A 15,502-nucleotide genomic window follows, 5' to 3' on the forward strand; every position below is an offset into this window, starting at 1 on the left:
GCATAAAACTATTTACAATATACTATTACATTTACAATAACTATTATGCAATCATACGAACGCTTGTTCTTTCATAATCAACACTTTTAGCTGACCCCTTACCTGTTGATTTAAAGCGGACACAGCAGATTATTGCTGAAGTGAAAGCATTTCAAAATACAAAAGAATGAAAAAGTTATGGAAGTTTAAATCTACAGAAAATGAAAAATACAGTACTAATAATTTTTTATAAATATAAATTATATATTTTACAAAATGTTTTTTTACTATAAAATTACTATAAAACCGAAGCGATATGTCTAACCAAATTGTGTTCCAAATTTGAAGTTGATATCACAAAAATAGAAGTCCCCAAGAGATTTTGTTTAGGCGCAGTACCAAAAATAGCCACCGGGTGTCATTCAATTTCCAATGATTGTTTTTTTGATGCATTTTCCTGTAAATTTTTGTCCAAATATCACTTCCATCATAAAACAGACACCAAATATGGAACCTTGAGACTCGGACCTTTACAATGATATGTGTTTTGTCGAGATTAGAAAAGATTTTGATCATAAAGTAGTTTATAAATACTTTTCGTACTATGACACCGCCCACTAGGGGAGGAGCCCGCTAGAATAATTTAGAGTACCGTTTCCATGGTAACACACCGTCTGATTTAAAAACGGTTTTCACAGGATTAAATTTGAGTTCGTAAGCTTTCGAATGATACCTAATTTATGATAATTACTAAAAAATATGATATGAAAAAAAGGCGATGGAAAAAAGAGTGCCAGGCGTCCCGCCAGCGGGCCGGTGACAGTTAACGGGTTAATATCTTTTGGTCTCTTTAACCCTTGATGATCTTCACAGACGGACACTTTCAGAGCTCATGGACAATCTTGCATAGATAATCTTCACAATATTACAATAACACTCAGAGTCTGTTAAGGAATGACTTCATAAGGCAGTGAGTGTGAAGGCGTCGGGTCATCAGATGACTCTGGAGAGATCTCTGAGCGCTCACTGATCACAGGCCAGATTCTTCATCATCATCATCATCATCATCACTGATCACAGGCCAGACTCTTCATCATCATCATCATCATCATCATCACTGATCACAGGCCAGACTCTTCATCATCATCATCACTCATCACTGATCACAGGCCAGACTCTTCATCATCATCATCACAGGCCAGACTCTTCATCATCATCATCACTCATCACTGATCACAGGCCAGATTCTTCATCATCATCACTCATCACTGATCACAGGCCAGACTCTTCATCATCATCATCACTCATCACTGATCACAGGCCAGACTCTTCATCATCATCATCACAGGCCAGACTCTTCATCATCATCATCATCACTCATCACTGATCACAGGCCAATGGTTCGGGTTCTCCTCATACCACTGCACTGAAAACAACAACAACAGAGACCCTTCATCATCATCACCTTCATCATCATCATCATCATCACACTCTTCATCATCTCTTACCGGTCCGTCTGATGCCTTCCTTCCACATGACCTTAGGTCTCCATCCGAGTCGGTGTAGTTTCTGTGATATCATGGGATACCTGAGCTCCGCCACGGGGCTAGAGATGAAGAGCAGAAGGAGAGTTAGTGAGGATCCTTCATAAACATGAGCTGCAATCACAGGACAGGACACACACCGGTCTTCAACAAACTCCAGCCAATCCTCCAGAGCTTCACACGACACATCCTTCACTTTCTGCGGACAGAAAACAGCCGGTCACTAATGAAGAGATATCTCACGAGCGTCATTATTCAATGTTTCTCTCTTTAAAGCTTCTTAATATTCCCTGCAACAGGTTCTCATACATCCAAGGTCAAAAAGTCTCTCTAAGCCCGCCTCTCTGAGAGCTGCTCTGATTGGTCAGAAAGCAAGCGCTCATTAGCATTATTATTATTATATATTACAGTGTGTGAGGGGGCGGGGCTAAGAGACGCTGTTCAGCCAATCAGGACCAGAGGCGGGCATTATGCAGATTAACTACAGTGAGTGAGGGCGGGGCTAGGAGACGCTGTTCAGCCAATCAGGACTAGAGGCGGGCATTATGCAGATTAACTAAAGTGAGAGTGGGCGTGGGGCTAAGAGACGCTGTTTAGCCAATCAGGACTAGAGGCGGACATTATGCAGATTAACTAAAGTGAGTGAGGGGGCGGGGCTAAGAGACGCTGAGCAGCCAATCAGGACTAGAGGCCGGCATTATGCAGATTAACTACAGGGAGTGAGGGCGGGGCTAAGAGACACTGAGCAGCCAATCAGGACTAGAGGCGGGCATTATGCAGATTAACTAGTGATTGAGGGTGGAGCTAAAATACGCTGAGCAGCCAATCAGGACTAGAGGCGGGCATTATGCAGATTAACTACATGGAGTGAGGGCGGGGCTAAGAGACGCTGTTCAGCCAATCAGAACTAGAGGAGGGCATTATGCTGAATAACTACAGGGAGTGAGGGCGGGGCTAAGAGACGCTGTTCAGCCAATCAGGACTAGAGGCGGGCATTATGCAGATTAACTACAGGGAGTGAGGGCGGAGCTAAGAGACGCTGTTCAGCCAATCAGGACCAGAGGCGGGCATTATGCAGATTAACTACAGTGAGTGAGGGCGGGGCTAAGAGACGCTGTTCAGCCAATCAGGACTAGAGGCGGGCATTATGCAGATTAACTAAAGTGAGTGAGGGGGCGGGGCTAAGAGACGCTGAGCAGCCAATCAGGACTAGAGGCCGGCATTATGCAGATTAACTACAGGGAGTGAGGGTGGGGCTAAGAGACACTGAGCAGCCAATCAGGACTAGAGGCGGGCATTATGCAGATTAACTAGTGATTGAGGGTGGAGCTAAAATACGCTGAGCAGCCAATCAGGACTAGAGGCGGGCATTATGCTGATTAACTACAGGGAGTGAGGGCGGGGCTAAGAGACGCTGTTCAGCCAATCAGGACTAGAGGCGGGCATTATGCAGATTAACTACAGGGAGTGAGGGCGGGGCTAAGAGACGCTGTTCAGCCAATCAGGACTAGAGGCGGGCATTATGCAGATTAACTACAGGGAGTGAGGGCGGGGCTAAGAGACGCTGTTCAGCCAATCAGAACTAGAGGCTGGCATTATGCAGATTAACTACAGGGAGTGAGGGCGGGGCTAAGAGACGCTGTTCAGCCAATCAGGACTAGAGGTGGGCATTATGCAAATTAGTAACACATCTGGCTCAGTGAGACTGAATTACTGCAACTTATTTCAGATCAGACTAACTGCTTCCTCTTAGGAGACAATAACTTCTACATTCACCGACCGCTCTAACACACACTATATGAAAGATCGCATCAGAAAGAGGTTATCGGTTATTACACAACAGCTGGTCATGTGATCGCTACCATTTTCACCAGTTCTCTGGCGAGCTGAATGATGGGAATTTCAAAGCTGCTCCCAATGTTGTAAATTTCTCCCAGAATGCCTTTCTCCATCACCGTCAGGAAGGCGTCAGTGACATCACTGACATACAGGAAGTGTCTGGACTGCAGGCCGGAGCCCTGGATAGTGCTGCACAACACACACACACACACACACACACACAGAGACACACACACACACACACACGTTTGTTTTTGTGACATATGGGGACATTCCACTGGTGTAATGGTTTTTATACTGTACAAACCGTATTTCCTATCACCTTAAAAATAGTCTGCCAATGGTGTAAACAAAATAATCTTAATTTAAACAGAAAACAAGTTTATTTTGCTTATTTAAAGCAAAAACTCTCTTCATTTTGAGTTATTTTTTCCTAAAACAAGAAAAACACTTTTGCTTGTCTAGTAAATGTTTACATATTTGGACTTAAAACAAGATAAAAACACTCAGTAAGAAGAGCATTTTGCAGTGTATCTATGAAGCCCCTCCTTCTGAAAAGCACACTGTGCTCTAATTGGTCGGCTGGAGTGGTAAGTAAATGTTATTAATAAAGCACATTTAAATTTAGCTTACACAGACCAAAGTGATGTACAAAACAATCACAAAAATACATTAAAATGAAAAATATAAGAACAAAATAATAAAAAAAAAAATAGAATTAGAAAACAGTTCCTAATCCAAAAATTAATAAGCAGGAAATGCTAACGCATGACAAACGGAGTGTTGTGATTGGTGTTTGGGAAATGTCCCGCCCCCTTCTCATAACCGCCAATCTCAAGTAACTCGACCAGGCCCCGCCCCTTTATTCTGCATGAGTTATTATGATGAGGAATATTGTGACGTGTTTGTTCCCGAAGGAAAACTGGAGACTCACCATTTCTGCTGCTGCTGAATGAGCGTCAGGAATCTGGGAATGACCTGCTCACACACAACCACACAGAGTTAAACACACATGCTCTTCTTATCTACTAAATGTGTCCTAATGTAGGAATATTTAGAGATTAGAAACGAGACAAAAATAATGAGTAAGAAAAACATTTCCAGGAGCCAGTTTTGCTTTAGATGTCTGAGTTTGTGATCGGTCTGCTGTCGGGAAGATTGATTAAAGATAATAAACCTGCAACTTTACTCACAATTATGAGTTTAAATCTCACACACTGCAAAACACGCTCTTCTTATTCAGTATTTTTGTCTTGTTTCCAGTCTAAATATCTAAATATTCTTAAATCAAGATGCAGTTACTAGATCAGTAAAATGATTCCTTGTTTTCTTAAAAATAAAATCTAAATGAAGAGAGTTTTTGCTTAAAACAGGCAAAATGATCTAATAATCTTATTTCTGTTTGGGACGGAAACAAGAAATCAGATAATTTTTCTCACCCCATTGGCAGATCATTTTTCCTGTTTCCTACTTCATTTAGATTTTATTTTTAAAGGTCCCGTTCTTCGCGATTCCATCTTTCAAACTTTAGTTAGTGTGTAATGTTGCTGTTAGAGCATAAATAATACCTGTAAAATTATAAAGCTCAATGCCAAGCGGGATATTTTATTTAACAGAAGTTCCCTTTCAAAGCCGACAGCGAGCGGCCGGTCTGGACGACACCGCTGCACTTCCTGCTGTGATGACGTCACTAGAGCCGTTTGACTAAAGCTCCGCCCACAAGAACACGCAAATAGGGGGCGTGGTCTCGTTGCTCTCCCGCGTGGAGAAGAGCGCGCATTCATGCATCGCCCCGTTATGGTAAGAGGCGGGACCTTTCTGGGCAAAGTGCACTAAGCTGCTGTCCAATCACAGCGCGGGAAGCGCTGGCCCAATAAGAACTCGTTAAATTGTGTGAAAAATACTGTTTTTACACGCGAAACATGAACTCATGTTATATTGCACACTGTAAACATAATCAAAGCTTCGAAAACACGCGAAGAATGGGACCTTTAAGAAAACAAGGAAACATATCTTATGTCGTTTTACTGATCTAGTAAATGCATCTTGATTTAAGAATATTTAGATATTTGGACTGGAAACAAGAGCTGGACAAACTACACGACTTCATTACTGGAGTAAAAGTACAGAAGTATTTGTTTTCAAAAGTAAATGTCCTTCTTTATGTCGCCGCATTATTGTATTATAGTTGTATAAATGCACATTATGCCATCATGGTTTAAGCCAGTCAGTGACGCTCCATCTGACACACTAGCAGACGACTAACTTAAACTCATTTAAATACTTGTAGAAAAGTTACAAAGCTGCTGTCACTTTAAGGCCGAATGCACGGATCCAATACACTGATACACATCTGATATTCTCACACTGTTCACCTTCACTGAAGACAGAATCAACTTTGTTTATGTGAATACTCCACTAAATGAGCATTTGGACATCCGTCTTCTTCCATTTTGCTCTAAACTATAAATCAGTGTTTAATAAATGCTGTGAAATCATTGAACTTCACGAGACTCTACAAGAGTGATTCCTGAAAGGCTTTCTGCAAAAACCCAAACACCTTTTAAAGAAGAAAAAAATCATCACTGACTTTCAAAGCGGCGACAGAAACGACTTTCCACTTCGAGGACCTTGATAGAAATGTAGTGGAGTAAAGAGGACGATATTTGTCTTTCAGATGGAGTGAAGTTAAAGTCAGAAGATTACAGAAAAAATAATACTCCAGTAAAGCACAGAGACTCAAACAGTGAACTTCAGTACAGGACTGGAGTAGATGAGCTGAGGGACTGGCCAGCTCTGGTGGAAACAAAATCCTACAAAAATAGACAAAAGATCTAGACTAGACTAGACAAAAATCCTAAATAAGAAGAGCCTTTTTTGCAGTGTGGTAAATCTCGTACCTTCTCATGGTATTGGTGCGGCCCGTAAACGTTACTGCTCCTCGTGATCACAGCGGGAAACTCAGGAGAGATAATAAACACGGCACAATATTACATCCCATATTAAACATCTGGAGTCGCTACGGTGATGAGGTTTGTGGATGTGAGACTGATACCTTATGTTTGATCCAGTAGGACATCACAATGTTTTCTGCCGCAGCTTTGGAAGCTGAATATGGATTGCTGGGTCTCTGTGGACTGAGCTCATCGAACGGCTGAAAACCAGAACCACACCAGAACAGATCAGACAAACAAGTGCACTGCAAAAAAAGCTCTTCTTACTTAAAAAATTGTCTTGTTTCCAGTCTAAATATCTAACAATTCTTAAATCAAGATGCATTTACTAGATCAGTAAAACCACACAAGATATTTTTTCTTGTTTTGTTGAAAATTAAATCAAAATGATCTGCCAATGGGGTGAGAAAAATAATCTTATTTCTGATTGGGACGGAAACAAGATCTCAAACATTGGCAGATTATTTATCTTATTTTAGGCAAAAACTCTCTTCATTTTGAGTTATTTTTCCCCAAAACAAGACAATAATTTTAACTTATCTTGTAAATGCTTCTTAATGTGAGTATTTTTCGATATTTAGACTAGAAACAAGACAAAAATACTGAGGAAGAAGAGCATTTTCTGCAGTGTGTGCTGATTTCAGAGCTTTTCAAGGGTAAGTTTTACGCACCTGAGCCGGGCTGTCTCCGTAAACCTCATCAGTGCTGATGTAGATGAAGCGCCGGACCTGAGCCTTCAGCGCCGCTCGCACCAAAATGGCCGTCCCGTCCACATTCACACGCATGAAGCGCGCCGGACACACAAACGAGCTCTCTGTGGAGTATATCAGGGATGCCACAATTCTCAGTCAGTGTTGGGTGTAATTAGTTCCTGTAATTTAATTACTTTTCCCTTGATAAAGTAAAGGGATTACTCCTTTTCTGTGTAATTTAATTACAGTTACTCTACAAGTGATTGAACTAAATACTGTGTATAGACTGTAGAACGATTATAATGCAATAGTGGAGATGACTTTCAAATTTAAAGGGGGGGTGAAATGCTGTTTCATGCATACTGATCTTTTTACACTGTTAAAGACTTGGAATCCCATACTAAACATAGACAAAGTTTCAAAAGTTAAGGTGGACGTTTGATGGGAGTATTTCTTTGTCAAAAATACTACTTCCGGTTAGTCATAAGTTTCGGCAAGTTTTTTGAGATCATGCGTCCCCTTTGACGTTAATGGGGGCGGAATTTCCTTGTATGGGCCGTACGGACAATTCTACCGGAAGCGCGTGAGAGAGAGCGAGAGAGAGAGAGAGGGAGAGAGCGAAAGCAACAGCCTACGCCCATCAAAGCGCTGGCTTGTAGGCTGCGCTGCTGCACAGGTGATGTGCACATAACAATGTCACCAAAAAAGTGCGTTTTTGGTTGCCAGACCAAGACAGTCCTGCACAGATTCTCCAAAACCCCGCGGTAAGGCAACAGTGGATGGAATTTGCTTTTCCGGATCAGCAACTGAGTTGCGCGAATGTTTATATCTGTTCGCTGCATTTCGGTGCCGACTGTTTCATAAACAAGGCCCAGCTCGACGCCGGATTTTCCCGATCGCCTAATGCTGAAGGATGGAGCAGTCCCAACGATAAAGGTCCCAACGTTAGAACCGCAGGCGGTGAGTGAGACTGCTTCAAATGTCTGTGTTTTTGCCAATGCTCATCAAGTAGCCCAAACATGATCACGTATAGTTAATTGATCAATGGAGCATGCGATGTGTAGTGCGTGTACATTTGTTTAGCTGGCCACTATATGTGTAACTTTATGTTTGTGTATTGTAAAAGCACTCCAAACAACAATACACAAAGAGTGGGGAAATATGTTGAACTAAATAAGCGCGCTTCTTCATTCAAATGCGCTACTATTCCGTGTCTTTCTATGTAAACACTAACTTAGCCTGCCGTGCAAAACCAGTCCGCTTACTGTCTACACAAACCACGCGTAAACACACACACACACGTGCACAACTGCACTTCCCACATGTACACCTTCAAAGACAAAAATACGACGATATAATTCAAGTATAAATATGTAAATAACACAAGTCGCTAAGCATATTATATAGTTAGTGTATAACTTGTAGCACATAGAGACGTCCTGCTCTAGTCGTTTTTGCTGCTGCTCCTGTTCAACTGCAGCCTCTGGGTCTGATTCCGGATCATAGATGTATGGCTGTATCTGATTAAAAGCCATATTTTTATTTTGAATAAAGTTTTTTCCCGCTGTTAGGGATGACACAGCTTTACGACGCACTCGACTCAACACACAGCGCGCTGCTGCACACGTCATTATTTAGCTCCGCTCACACGATACGCCCCCACCCGCTCGGCTTTTTTGGAAAGACTCGGAACAGCGCATCTTTCTTATATAATTATTAAAAAAATAAAGACTTTTCGGAGATATGCAGGATGCAGTGCTACTCTATAGGTACTCAAGATTGATATGACACTGACTGAAACTGAGTGTTTCACCCCCCCTTTAAACTGCATAATTTTATGTATCCTTCATTTTTAATACATTGGTCAGTTAATAAGAATAATCGAAGAAGTTTTATATTACATATTTGAATGAATTAAAAGAGCCGTTTCATATCTATCCTTGTATCGCTGAAAACTCGAGGTTGATATAGGATTTGGAAAGTAATTAGTAATTAAATACTTTTTGGAGAGAGTAATGTGTACAGTAATCTAATTACACTATTGAAGATGTAATTAGTAACTAGTAATTCAGTACTTTATTAGAGTCACTTACCCAACACTGATTCTCAATACACTAACTCAGTATTTTTGTCTTGTTTCTAGTCCAAATATCTTAAAATTCTTACATTAAGAAACATTTACTAGACAAGTACAAATTATTGTCTTGTTTTGGGAAAAATAACTCTAAATGAAGAGAGTTTTTGCTTAAAATAAGATAAATAATCTGCCAATGGGGTGAGAAAAATAATCTTGTTTTCGGTTTGAATTAAGATTATTTTTCCTACCACACTGGCAGATTATTCATTATTCATATTCATTCAGTTTCATACTTACATGCTGCTGTACATCTGTGAGCTGCCACTTTAAAATCTTTATATATAATTATTTTATATTACACAGTACACTGGGAGTGTGTACAAGAGTTTTTTAAGTAAAATAAAGAAAGAGTATTGCAATAAAAACATTTTCTCCTTAACGTCGTTCTGTTCCTGTCGCTTATAGAAGTGCAAAAACACCGAACCGAACCGTGGACTGACGAACCGAACACCGAGGTGTGTGTTAAACCGCGGACTGATGAACCGAACACCGAGGTGTGTGTTAAACCGCGGACTGACGAACCGAACACCGAGGTGTGTGTTAAACCGCGGACTGACGAACCGAACACCGAGGTGTGTGTTAAACCGCGGACTGACGAACCGAACACCGAGGTGTGTGTTAAACCGCGGACTGATGAACCGAACACCGAGGTGTGTGTTAAACCGCGGACTGATGAACCGAACACCGAGGTGTGTGTTAAACCGCGGACTGATGAACCGAACACCGAGGTGTGTGTTAAACCGCGGACTGATGAACCGAACACCGAGGTGTGTGTTAAACCGTGGACTGACGAACCGAACACCGAGGTGTGTGTTAAACCGCGGACTGACGAACCGAACACCGAGGTGTGTGTTAAACCGTGGACTGACGAACCGAACACCGAGGTGTGTGTTAAACCGCGGACTGACGAACCGAACACCGAGGTGTGTGTTAAACCGCGGACTGACCAACCGAACACCGAGGTGTGTGTTAAACCGCGGACTGACGAACCGAACACCGAGGTGTGTGTTAAACCGCGGACTGACGAACCGAACACCGAGGTGTGTGTTAAACCGCGGACTGACGAACCGAACACCGAGAGGTGTGTGTTAAACCGCGGACTGATGAACCGAACACCGAGGTGTGTGTTAAACCGCGGACTGACGAACCGAACACCGAGGTGTGTGTTAAACCGCGGACTGATGAACCGAACACCGAGGTGTGTGTTAAACCGCGGACTGATGAACCGAACACCGAGGTGTGTGTTAAACCGCGGACTGACGAACCGAACACCGAGGTGTGTGTTAAACCGCGGACTGACGAACCGAACACCGAGGTGTGTGTTAAACCGCGGACTGACGAACCGAACACCGAGGTGTGTGTTAAACCGCGGACTGACGAACCGAACACCGAGGTGTGTGTTAAACCGCGGACTGACGAACCGAACACCGAGGTGTGTGTTAAACCGCGGACTGACGAACCGAACACCGAGGTGTGTGTTAAACCGCGGACTGACGAACCGAACACCGAGGTGTGTGTTAAACCGCGGACTGACGAACCGAACACCGAGGTGTGTGTTAAACCGCGGACTGATGAACCGAACACCGAGGTGTGTGTTAAACCGCGGACTGATGAACCGAACACCGAGGTGTGTGTTAAACCGCGGACTGATGAACCGAACACCGAGGTGTGTGTTAAACCGCGGACTGATGAACCGAACACCGAGGTGTGTGTTAAACCGCGGACTGATGAACCGAACACCGAGGTGTGTGTTAAACCGCGGACTGATGAACCGAACACCGAGGTGTGTGTTAAACCGCGGACTGATGAACCGAACACCGAGGTGTGTGTTAAACCGCGGACTGATGAACCGAACACCGAGGTGTGTGTTAAACCGCGGACTGATGAACCGAACACCGAGGTGTGTGTTAAACCGTGGACTGACGAACCGAACACCGAGGTGTGTGTTAAACCGCGGACTGATGAACCGAACACCGAGGTGTGTGTTAAACCGCGGACTGATGAACCGAACACCGAGGTGTGTGTTAAACCGCGGACTGACGAACCGAACACCGAGGTGTGTGTTAAACCGCGGACTGACGAACCGAACACGAGGTGTGTGTTAAACCGCGGACTGACGAACCGAACACCGAGGTGTGTGTTAAACCGCGGACTGACGAACCGAACACCGAGGTGTGTGTTAAACCGCGGACTGACGAACCGAACACCGAGGTGTGTGTTAAACCGCGGACTGACGAACCGAACACGAGGTGTGTGTTAAACCGCGGACTGATGAACCGAACACCGAGGTGTGTGTTAAACCGCGGACTGACGAACCGAACACCGAGGTGTGTGTTAAACCGCGGACTGACGAACCGAACACGAGGTGTGTGTTAAACCGCGGACTGACGAACCGAACACCGAGGTGTGTGTTAAACCGCGGACTGACGAACCGAACACCGAGGTGTGTGTTAAACCGCGGACTGACGAACCGAACACCGAGGTGTGTGTTAAACCGCGGACTGACGAACCGAACACCGAGGTGTGTGTTAAACCGCGGACTGACGAACCGAACACCGAGGTGTGTGTTAAACCGCGGACTGACCAACCGAACACCGAGGTGTGTGTTAAACCGCGGACTGACCAACCGAACACCGAGGTGTGTGTTAAACCGCGGACTGACGAACCGAACACCGAGGTGTGTGTTAAACCGCGGACTGACGAACCGAACACCGAGGTGTGTGTTAAACCGCGGACTGACGAACCGAACACCGAGGTGTGTGTTAAACCGCGGACTGATGAACCGAACACCGAGGTGTGTGTTAAACCGCGGACTGACGAACCGAACACCGAGGTGTGTGTTAAACCGCGGACTGACCAACCGAACACCGAGGTGTGTGTTAAACCGCGGACTGACCAACCGAACACCGAGGTGTGTGTTAAACCGCGGACTGACGAACCGAACACCGAGGTGTGTGTTAAACCGCGGACTGATGAACCGAACACCGAGGTGTGTGTTAAACCGCGGACTGACCAACCGAACACCGAGGTGTGTGTTAAACCGTGGACTGACCAACCGAACACCGAGGTGTGTGTTAAACCGCGGACTGACTGTATTGTTGTATCTCTAGTGTAAAGTGCCTTTGCTGTGTTGAAGGTCATCAGGTGTGGACGTAAACTCACCCACATGTGTTTCAGCAGCACAGTGAAAAACAACATCGATGTGCTCCGTCGTAAAGACATGCGTTATGAAGAGCGGATCGCAGATGTCCCCCTAAGAGAGGCACAGAGTGTGTGTGAGTGTGTGTGATTATGTGTTTGTGAATGTTTGGTGTGTGTGTGTGTGTGTGTGTGTGTGTGTGTGTGTGTGTACCGGGATGAAGGTGTAGCTGCTGCTGGCCTGGACGGAGCGCAGGTTCTTCAGACTAGAGCAGCGCTGCAGCTGAAACACAAGCACAGACGTCACTTCTCATGCTCAGGGTCACATGTGTGTGTGTGTGTGTGTGTGTGTGTGTGTGTGTGTGTGTGTGTGTGTGTGTGTGTGTGTGTGTGTGTGTGTGTGTGTGGGCATGTTTTTGTGACAAATGAGGACACAGATGTGTATAATGCCATGGGTATGACACAGGTATTACAGGAGAGGGTGAAATATGAGGACATTACCCATGGCCCCACTTTACAAAAGGCTTATAAATCACACAGGAGGAGTTTTTATGAGAAAGTAAAAATGCAGAATGTGTCCTGTGATGGGTAGGTTTAGGGGCAGTGTGTGTGTGTGTGTGTGATGGGTAGGTTTAGGGGCAGTGTGTGTGTGTGTGTGTGTGTGATGGGTAGGTTTAGGGGCAGTGTGTGTGTGTGTGTGATGGGTAGGTTTAGGGGCAGTGTGTGTGTGTGTGTGTGTGTGTGTGTGATGGGTAGGTTTAGGGGCAGTGTGTGTGTGTGTGTGTGTGTGTGTGTGTGTGTGTGTGTGTGTGATGGGTAGGTTTAGGGGCAGTGTAAGGGGATAGAAAATACGGTTTGTACAGTATAAAAAACATTACGCCTATGGAATGTCCCCATATGTCACAAAAACAAACATGTGTAATGTGTGTGTGTGTGTGTGTGTGTGTAAGAGAACACACTCACGTTATCAATGTTGATGATGCGCCAGTGTGGGAACCTCTGGGCCAGAGCGGCGATCAGGTGAGATCCACTGAGGACGCAGAAGCAGAGATAAGCTGGTAAAACCAAAACAAACACGCCCCTACCCAATTAGACCACACCCCTATTCTAATAGCTCCGCCCCTAAATTAATAAACACATTTCAACATTTTACATCCCAATTTTGATTTAGAATGCCAGAATTGCCTTGTTTTATATACTTTTGGATTTATTTTTCAGAATTTTGACATTTTTGTAAAAATGTAGTTAGTCAGTTTCTATTTTTTGTTCACAATTTTGACATTTTTTGTCATAATAATGGGAAAAAACATTATTTAGTATGTCATAATATCAACATTTTTGTCAGAATTTCAAAAAAAATTATGCCAATTTCTATTTTTTTTTGTCCGAATTTCAACGTTTTGTCAAAATTTCAATTTAGTATGTCAATTTCAACTTTATTGTAAAAAGGTGAACTTAAAGATAAAAAATCTACTTTTCTTGTAAAATTTCAATTTTAGAATGTCATAATTTTGACATTATTGTAAAAATGTAAAACAAATTAGTAAAAATGCAATTAGTATGTCAATTTCTATTTTTGGTCATAATTTAGACTTTTGTAATAATTTTAATGTTTTTTGTCATGATTTTAACATTTTTGTAAAAATTGTCAACTTTTTTTTGTCAACATTTCATTTTAATATGTCAATTTTTACCTGTTTATGTCAATTACGTTTAATATGTCATTATTTATACAATTTCTTTTGTCATAATTTTGACTGTTTGTGTAATAATTGAGTTTTGCATGTCCACGGTTTCAGCCGGTTTTATAAAGGTAATTTTAAGACTTTCTGAAGACCAAGTAAAGAAAACACTAAGGAATAAACTGGTTAATATGTTGTATTAGCAACACTTCAGAGTGTAAAGCTCCCCTGTGTGATATTTTCCCCCATCTAGCGGTGTAAAGGTTTATGACCATCCAGTGAACATTAGCTTCTGTTCCTCTCAATTCTGATTTCGTTTTAACTCCTACGGTGGCTGATTTAGTTCAAGATTAACACGGCAATCCCCCTCTTCACATTCGACTCGGTGCCATCGAGTGTTAACCGCGAGAGGCGAAGCTTGAATTTACGGGTATGTCCCTCTTTGGCTACTGTACTTTCAAGATGGAGGAGCAACATGGCGGCCGGCGCTCGAACCCCTCACCCGTATGTGTTTTCAACGGCATATTATAAACTTACCAGAATACTTTATTACTTGAAAGAAGTAAATATACATTAATGAGCATATATTTGAAAGAACAAAGTGTTTTTAGCAAAGAATAAACTAAAGTTACACAGTGTGGCTTTAAGAACACAACTTCCAGCAGATCTCCGCTAGTTTAATAGCTTGAATGGTGTTTCTGTAGTTTATGATTAAAACAAGAACAACTCATTGACAGATTTATGTTCTTGTTAATCATAAATTCACTGAATTTTACATTTGTATATCAAGTAAATCTATTTTGAAAGATGTTTAGATATTTGTACTGGAAAACAGGACAGAAATAGCGGTACTGGATACAATATTTATATGAATGTAATCCTTTCTGTTCTGATTTAGGAGCCTTTTGGGCCTTAATGTGTGTAATGAATTAAGACTTATAAGAGCAAAGCATGATGTATTTTAATTATGTGGCAGAAATCAGCTTTTGGACTCTGTCTGACCAGTTGTGAAGTGTTTATGGTTAATTCTCTACAGTAAATGACTCTTGAGGTGTTGTTGACCTGTTGTCTGATTCGGTGACACTCATATATTATATTATATTATATTATATTATATTATATTATATTATATTATATTAGTCACGGTCAGTAATAACGGCCTCACATGAATCCCGCGCCTCCGGTCACCAGTGCAGTGCGACACTCCGCGCCGCTCATCTTCACTCACCCACATCAGTTTAATCTGTAAATTAAGTTAAAGTTAGTCAGGATGACAGCGAACTGTGAAACACGTGGCGACCCTTTAAACGACAATCGATCGTTTCAGAAACGCGTCACTCACTGTATTGATTGGTCACTCCACATTTCTGGAAGAAATAACTACACGATTTCAGGAAGATTCGTAAACACTGCGCTCACGACAGTTTGAGCGGGTTTGCGGCAGCGCTGACACGTATGAGCCCAGCTGCCAGCGACTCTGTCCCCGCCTCCGCTGCGCTCTCATTGGCTGCTCCACTGCGCTGGACTGAAAAGGCGT

At 42.9% G+C, this 15,502-nt stretch overlaps 1 protein-coding gene across 5 annotated transcripts; it reads right to left on the reverse strand.

Annotated features, from left to right (window-relative positions):
• Positions 1-1,078: 1,078 nt before the first annotated feature.
• On the reverse strand, positions 1,079-15,433 carry LOC137093791 (dTDP-D-glucose 4,6-dehydratase-like). Of its 5 annotated transcripts, none has more exons than XR_010908557.1 (14): positions 15,308-15,433; positions 15,131-15,208; positions 13,247-13,313; positions 12,498-12,566; positions 12,308-12,398; positions 6,988-7,130; positions 6,418-6,516; positions 6,263-6,322; positions 4,297-4,340; positions 3,386-3,551; positions 1,664-1,722; positions 1,488-1,585; positions 1,242-1,405; positions 1,079-1,201 (listed from the first exon to the last, which is right to left on the reverse strand). XR_010908557.1 is itself a non-coding variant. In XM_067458673.1 (14 exons), exons 2-13 carry the CDS (start codon positions 15,181-15,183, stop codon positions 1,353-1,355), a joined length of 1,002 nt encoding a protein of 333 aa, XP_067314774.1. In that variant the 5' UTR covers positions 15,184-15,208; positions 15,308-15,433; the 3' UTR covers positions 1,227-1,309; positions 1,341-1,352. The 5 variants fall into 5 exon arrangements, 3 of the variants coding, with proteins under 3 accessions (XP_067314775.1, XP_067314772.1, XP_067314774.1); XR_010908558.1 differs by having other exon boundaries at positions 1,090-1,201; positions 1,284-1,405; XM_067458673.1 differs by lacking the exon at positions 1,079-1,201 and having other exon boundaries at positions 1,227-1,309; positions 1,341-1,405.
• Between the last annotated feature and the right edge of the window lie 69 nt (positions 15,434-15,502).

This window comes from Pseudorasbora parva, chromosome 12 (assembly GCF_024679245.1).
Source record: "Pseudorasbora parva isolate DD20220531a chromosome 12, ASM2467924v1, whole genome shotgun sequence".
Taxonomy (NCBI): Eukaryota; Metazoa; Chordata; class Actinopteri; order Cypriniformes; family Gobionidae; genus Pseudorasbora; species Pseudorasbora parva.